Source organism: Haplochromis burtoni, unplaced genomic scaffold (assembly GCF_018398535.1).
Source record: "Haplochromis burtoni strain Fernald_Lab_line unplaced genomic scaffold, NCSU_Asbu1 Contig_104, whole genome shotgun sequence".
NCBI classification, from domain to species: Eukaryota; Metazoa; Chordata; class Actinopteri; order Cichliformes; family Cichlidae; genus Haplochromis; species Haplochromis burtoni.
The window spans coordinates 1,245,693-1,253,687 of record NW_024582465.1 but is presented as its reverse complement, the minus strand read 5'-3'; the positions used below and the strand labels follow the sequence as shown (position 1 = coordinate 1,253,687).

The window sequence follows — 7,995 nt, the reverse complement described above, 5'->3', positions numbered from 1 at the left end:
CACACACACACACAAACAAACTCAGTTAGAGCCTCCAGAGGACGGTGAGATTTACTCACTTTCACGAGACTCTCCAGAACAGGATTCAATTCAGCCCGTGATTGATGCACATTCCATAGTAAAGTGAAAGCTGTACTGCACGAGAGTATTACTATTTAATGGATTAAAGGTAAATGAAAAACCTGAGAGCTTAATCCAACATAAGAAATATAAAAAAATAAAAATAAAAAATGTTAAAAACAGCCCAGAGAGAGACAAGAAGATGCTTATTTGGCTGCTCACAACAGCATTCCCCAGTGGTTTGGAAGACGTGAGTTTAAGTAATTTGTTTGGGTTTTTGTGTCAATTGTTAGGTAACATACTGGTGTGAATGGCTTCCAGACTTGTATACCCACTGTGCAGACCTCCTCGGTGCCTGATGGCACAGTTGCAGAAATCGCTTTTTTAACCAAATCTCATATAAAGTACGATTTGTATGATTTGTGTAATTACAGTATGCGTTTGAAGAATACTTGGGGTGTAAATTGCCCATAAATTTCATGAGAGGCTTTGCATTGAACACATGTAAGGTTTTCAGCACTGGTTTTCTCCAATCCTAAAGTGGTCGGTCTTGTATGACCCAGGACATGTCCTTATTGGTTCACCTCAAACACACAACAGCATATTTGATAGGTACAACGGCATATTTTTGAGATGGCTTTATGGCCACTGGGAACACCAAAACAGATTACAAAAAAGAAGAAGAAGAAGAAGAAAAAGAAAAACACAGACTTTCTCCAAGATTCTGTTTATAGCCCTTGAAACCATGTAGATACATACTTTTCAAACATGTCAGGGACAGGGAGCCATAAATGAGCGCGGAGGCAAACACCGCCTTTGAAGTATGACGTCGACCTCCGAAGTATTGACCACAAACGGGGCAAACTAACACAGGCGAGCTGTGTGTCAGCGAAAAGAAATGGCAACATATATAAGGGGTGAAATGGAAGAATGGATGAAGGAGACGAAGAGAGAGGGAGAGACTGCAGAAACAGAGCTCTAGGAGATGTCGATTTTAGAGCTCGGAACACACTCTCGTTCTGAGAAGCCCTGACTTAGAGCGTGGATTTGAGTCGGGATAGCTAAAAACCTCTCGGACGACTGTGTTCTCTTTTCTGATTGTTGTTTAAGTTCCTACGCAATGGAAGAACAACATAAATCTCAATTTCAAAGACAAACTTTAGAATAAATCCTAACTGCAGTGGGGCGAGTATCTGTTACCAAACACAGGGCTACACACATTGTCTTGGTGGAGTATAACATTGAAAAGGGACACGCAAAATGGGTATGCTTGTTAATTTTACAAACGCTTCACTTGAACTTGCCATAAATCAATCAATGTCAACATGTTAGGATACACGTTTTCATATAGAATAGAAGTCCGATGTTTATTAGACAGAAGAAAAAAAAAGAAGAAGAATTAAATTTGGTCTGCGAAACGTGTGCATCACTACACTAGATGCAAACTTATCTAACAGGTATTTAACTTCTAAAAAATAATCATATAAATTTTTTTTTAAAATCCCCTGTTAGAAAGAAAAAAGGACATTCATCAGGTGCCTTCTGCATTCGCAGCGAACACTACAGCCTGCTGCTTCTTTCAATCCTGCTTTGCTTTCTCAGCTGTAAAGTAGCTCGAACTTCTCTGACCCTCTTTGACCCTCCGCTGCATACACGGTAGTTCATGGCAACGACGACATCCAGTTTGTCCAAAAGTGAAAGGTGGGCTCATTAAGTTTAATGTGCAACTAGAGAAATTTGCTTCCTTCCATAATGAACATTAGAGATGAATAAGGTCAGTTTGCGATAAAAATCCAACACAAGCGTCGAGGTGATAATTTTTAGCTCTGTCAAAGAAACCTCTTTTCAGCCTCCTTTGTTAGCTCTTTCTCATGTCCTTCACATGCTAATTTGCACAATCACAGTCTACCATGGGCAAACCCGACCAACAGACAACACCAAACAGAGAATTCCAGGGCTAAGCTTTTAAATCCCCGCATCATCAAAGTGCACAAATGCGAATCTGTTTGCTTAGTGTATGCTCTGTGTGTGCCAGCAGCTTGGGGGACAGCTCACCCACAGCCACACAGATCTCCAATAAGATAGACTGTCAACATGAACTTAAAAGTAAGCTGATGCCTTTCAAAGCCCCGGCCTGTATAGCTTCCTCAGGTTTACAGGATGAGAGTCGATGCAAAAGTTGTGTCTTTTCATGCAAACTGTGTGCTGTTTAATCGACTAATGGCAGCGTCACTGGATTGTGGTTTAGCAGTGATGCTGCAGAGAGATGAGAGGAAAGGTGGGTTTTAATTTTAAAGCAGCAGGTGGAAAGTCTGATCATGTTACCACAAACCGTACAGAAACCTAAAACATTTAGTCCACCGTTAATTGCTCTTTCTATTCTGATTTTTAAACTGGTAAAGCTGATTTTTCATTAATAATTTAACCTTAGCGCTGATAAAACATGATCATTTCCGTGTTACATTGATCCCAAAAACTTCAAGACTAAAACAGTCACCAGGAAATGTAAATGAAACACTACTTTAGGTCAGTGTGACGTCATTACTGTGGAAGAGCTTAAATCTTAACTGTGGTGAGGAGCTTAAAGATTCCATCACAGTGCAGTGTGGTGGCCTTAAGAGGAACTATCATCTGCGTCATGGCATGCAGTTTGCTTACAGCCACCTGCTTCATCACATTGAACACTTTGAACCTAACTGACAGGCTGTTACGTTCCCAGGCGTGTTTTCTACAAGAGGAAGGCCCTCGCAAAAATGCCCGAGGCACAACTTACTCAAGTCAAGTGAATAAATACTCTCCTTATTCCCCCCACCACACACACACAGACATATTAACAGCAAATCTAGCAGCATTTATAAATTTTAGCATTTTAGAGTGGTTTTACTTAAAACAAAATCCCTTACACGCCCACAGTTTTCAGACTGTTTCCACAGGCGAGGTGTGCAGTGACTCCAAAGGACTATATGGATATATACTTTGGCTCGGGGTGTATTTACTGCCCACAAAAAACTTGTTTTTACAGTTTTACATGACAAAACATTTCCTGTATAGTTTTGATGAAGGGGTATTGTATTATTTTGAATCTATGTTTAAATGTTCTCCACGTGGCTTATCCTGCGGTTAATACGCCGCTGAAAACATAGTTAAATAATCCAAACAAATAATGATATGTAACTTTGATGTGCAAGCCATATACTTAGCAGCGTAGCCTACTTTTGTCTGAACACCCCCCCAAGGGAAAAAAAAAAACACATCTATTCCAGCATCAGGTTTGGGGTCTCCGGGCAGCAAAGGATGGAGCAAAGGACCATGTAATTATTTTGGAAACTTTAAGAAAGCCGCCGTTCTGCGAAATACTTTTAATCCAGAGCTCAGCGCATTGCGGTGCCAATCACGTACGTGTTGCATAGGGGATAGTTTAAGATGTGGGCTCAAACGGTAACATCAAAATATTTGAAATCGGGGAGAGGTGAGGTAATGCGTGGTAGTCTTTCGCTCGCTCTGGCAGGTTAAAGGTGCTTCCATGCGTAAAAATGACCCACGTTGCGCGAAGTTTTTCTCACAAGGGGAAGAAAACAGAATCTCCGCATCTAATTGTCTTGAACATCTCTGCCACTCAGTGGCCAAAATGGACCAATGTTGCAGTTCCTACAGTATTATTTTTCCTCGATTTTGTAAAATGTTTTAAATCCAACAGCCTGACCCAAACGAGCCCTACTTACTCCGCAGACATGCTCGCTGAGGGGATGGCACATTAGAGCGTTGAGCTTTACGCCAAATTACTGCTTTCCCACGTGGACCCGGGTGTTTCTACTGATGAGTATTTTCTTTTTTCTTTTTTCTTTTTTCTTTTTTGAGTTTGGATAACATTAGTTCAGTTGAACAATCAAATATGCCGCCTGAGCTGCACTTCTGTTAGACCCGGTCCGTGTTTGATACAGTTTGATATCACGGTGTAAATAACTCTGACCTGAGGATGAGGGATGAGCGAAATAATCCACTTTTATCGGCTTTTGAATATTGGGGCGAAGAAAACATATCCCCTATTGAGAAGACTGAGGGTTGTGAGAGGAGGAAAGCCTAACCCGTGCATCTTTGTGTTGCTGAGGATGAGAGCGCGCACCCTGTGGAGTGAAGGACTCGTTAATTGGCTCGAACTTACAGGTAGCTGCCACTCGTCAGGATCAGGAAAATCTGCGGGTAGTAGACTGACAGCAGTACACTGCGCGACGAGAAGAGGATCATGATGACATTGAGCAAAACGGCCACGCTCGGTTTGAGTGAGACGAGACGGACTACGATGAGAGGAGGAGGGATAAAAAAAAAACCCTTCTTTAATCCCGGGCTTTAAATCCCCTTTTCCGCACAAAAAAAAAAAAAACTCGCTCTGCGTCGCCTTGTGTTTGCGCAGCGACTCTACGCAGCTCCAAGCTCCCAGGGCCGTGTGTGCGCCGAGATTGGCTCTGTCATCTCTCAGCAGCGGAGGCTGTTACACAGTACTGTGGGTTCCCGAGCCGGAATGATGATGGTTTTAGGGATTTTGCATGGCAGAAAAGTGCCTCTCTCCGCTCTCATGAGAGTCGTGCCTGCCATTGGGCAGGGAGAGACACTGCTATCCGCCCACTTTGCCACAGTGGGACAATAGGGTGACACTCATCTGATTCCCGTTGGACAGCGCTGAAGGTTTCATTCATCATTATCACCCCCTCCCCACCTACCGACACAGCCACACACCCCCGCAACCTCCACCCCCAACCCCACCATCCAGCCAAAAATAAACAAACACAGAGGCTGGCTGCTTCAGCCTCACACCATCAGCGAGGCTCCATGTGTAAGAAATCAGCGCACGTCTTGGCAGGATGTGTCATTTTGAATCAACAAGTTGGCATCACGTTAACGAAGTGACTCTATCTATCTATCTATCTATCTATCTATCTATCTATCTATCTATCTATCTATCTATCTATCTATCTATCTATCTATCTATCTATCTGTCTGTCTGTCTGTCTGTCTGTGAATGGCAGATATGATTCTAGCTATTTTTCCATGCTGCTGTAAAGAAATGTCTTCGTCTGCTGTGACATTTCCATGGAAACATAAAGCATAATTCCCAGAAGCCAAACAGGGGTTCAGTGACCTTATTCTATCCCGCGGCAACACTATAACATTTCTATAGGCGTCTATAATATTTCTGCTCTGCCTACCTGTCTGCTGCGCTCTGTTGGCTGTCATCCTATTTTGAGACCCTGCTCTGAGGCAGGGTTTTCTATGCTCAAGGTGCAGGATTGATGGAAGTAAAGGCTTAAAAACTGCACTATTGTTGCCATAAACTGAATTTTTCTTTTCTTTTTTTCTTTTTTCTTTTTTTTCTGACATGGTTTGGTGAGTGGAGGCTTTTTTATCTTCTCGACATCGTGACTTTCACTCAACACCTGCAGGCTCCAGTCATTGTACACAAAGAGGGTACCATGAAAGACTTAGCCGGAGTAAAAGGATGGAAGGAATGAGCTAACTGCTCAGGATTAGTAAACAATAAGACAAGAGACCCCATAAAGGAGCTACTGTCATGTGACATGAACCCCGTGTGAAATCTGAAGTCAGTTCACGAGGTTCTGTCTATTTGATTCGTTTCGACCGCGCGAATCTCCGAGATTTGCGCAGTCGGAGCATTAACATCAAGCCGCAGGGGCCCAATCGTTCCATTTTACAGCTGAAAATGTGAGACAGGATAAGATCAGATCTACTTAACTGCCATTATAAGCACAAGCATACAACAAAGTTAGAAGCACTCCTGAACTTGATGTATATGACAAACATAAACAGTCTTACTATTAGAATAAAAGAGTCATAAATACATGTTCTATACTATTATGTGGTGTGGTCGTGTGTGACTGGTACCAGCTTTCATTTTTAATTATTAACTTTCATTTATTTCTTGGGCAATTGCTTAGAATTAACCCACTAAGCAAATGCAGAGTGGCTTAAAAACAACAGAACCTGTTATAAAGTCTACTTTTTATAACGTAGGCCCTGCTTTTGCTCTGATTCGGTTGGATCTGTCTCCTCTGCAGCGCAACGTTCCCGGTAGGCAGGGCTGCACAGGACCCCTGGGCCTTATTATGGCTATAGCAGCTAATTTATATTGGTTTCAGTGTATTGGATTCAGATGGGTTAGAACATGTACTCTTCGACTCACTGAGCATTTCACTAATAATTAATGTTTTATTAACAGTATGATGTTAAAAATGCGCAAAAAACCCCCGAACTTCTGCTTATCTTCCTGGAGATCCTAACACGATCATGCCCGAGAGGCAGCAGAGAAGGAAGGCATGGACGTCCTTCTGTGTTTATGTATCAAGGTGAGGTATTGCAAAACAGGTAAAAACTCCGTCTGGGCAATGGAATGTGGAACTACAACTCAGTCTGCCGCTATTAATGAAGGTATGCAGGGCCGAGCTGAATCCGAGGCAGAGACAGCGGCTCAAATGATACTCTGCAACAAAGCAGGAGTACCGGGAGGTGAATTAAATAAGCTTCTGTGGTAAACGCCGATCGATCGTACTGTCCGTTGGTACAAGAACAGACCTGCAATTTTATTTACGCATAACACCCCTCTCCAAGCTATAGCTGTGCACTTTGATGATGCAATGATTCTTACATGTTTAAACACACCTGGTTTTACTTTTTCATCCTCATGCTTCACTCTAAGGTCAGAGGGCAGTCGAATCTTTCCTCTACAATGCTTTTCCCCTCTGAAGCGTGCCTGACTGTCGCAACGAATTTCACACCGAGGCTCGCGGGCTACAGTGTCTCGATAAGTAACAACGACAAAAAACTCACCCAAGTCTGAGGTATATGATGCCAAAACACAGGAACACGTAGAGACTCCGTCTTCGGAGGGTTTCGTGCATGATCGTTGCCACTTTGTCCGGAGGCCATGCACTATAACATAAAGTGGCCACGCTTTCCGTTCACATTGGCAGGTTTCTTAGCCCTTCCAGATGCACGTGTACCGTCTGTTTCCCGCGACATCTAGCATAAGCTCCTTGGAAATAATCGACCGTGCGAAATCCATGGTCCGCGAGTACAGGTGAGATGCTGATGACGACCTGAAAGGTGGCTAAGAACTCCAAAATGAAACTCGAGAGAGGTTCGGACTTGAAAGGTGAATGAGTTCTTGGAGGAAGTGCCTCCTATTCGTCCTTACTTTGACGGTAAAACCTAATTAACAATTCCTACTTGCTGTGCCTTGCAGGTAGAAAGAGAGCGAGGGAGGGGGGAATAGTTGCGCATACTGCAGTGTCCCAAAAGAAAAGGAAAAAAACGCGGATTTCGTGGTGTTTAAAGCTTTGGAACATCGCTGCTTCTATATTTTGAAGACATCTTAAACACAGACCACGTTACTAACTTGCAACCGCCAGGTAGTCTAATACAGGTAACAAAAGGGCTCCTTGCCTCCTCCTCCTCCTGCAGCATGGATATGCAGAGGATGGGACGGGCTTCAGTGCTGAGCTCAACACGTGCAGTTGTTGTATGGAAAACTAAAAGGAACGAAGTGAAATGGCCTTTTATAGGCCTGTAGCCCCGGCTAGGCGCTTGCAACATTAGGCATTGCCCCACAAGTGATGGGCTACACCACAACAGTAAGCCCCATAAAATGAAGCAGAGGAGGAATGGCTTTCCAGCTGTTTGAGTGAAAAAAAATACCACTGCATGACTAATAATTAATAATAATGAACTGGTTCAGTAGGATTCTGTCAGTGATTTTGATTAACAGTGAAGTGCATGAACAAAAAAACATAAACAAAACATCAATATTCGCATTTCTTGCCTATGAGCCAGGGTGATGTGAATTTTGAGCAGATATTCAGACTATGGAGTTGAATCCTTTGGGACTCCCTCTGGTGGCAAAAGGACACACACACATACACACAC

At 43.0% G+C, this 7,995-nt stretch overlaps 1 protein-coding gene across 2 annotated transcripts in view; it reads right to left on the bottom strand.

Moving 5' to 3' along the window:
* Positions 1–7,586, bottom strand: part of wnt7bb (wingless-type MMTV integration site family, member 7Bb) — a 28,216-nt gene extending 20,630 nt beyond the window's left edge. The window contains exon 1 of one of the 2 annotated variants that reach the window (XM_005927828.2): positions 6,901–7,586. In XM_005927828.2, coding sequence (XP_005927890.1) covers positions 6,901–6,971 — 71 coding nt within the window. In that variant the 5' untranslated portion in view covers positions 6,972–7,586. Of the gene's footprint in view, positions 1–4,222; positions 4,743–6,900 lie in introns of those variants that run through there. The other variant, XM_005927827.3, reaches the window with a different exon arrangement.
* Between the last annotated feature and the right edge of the window lie 409 nt (positions 7,587–7,995).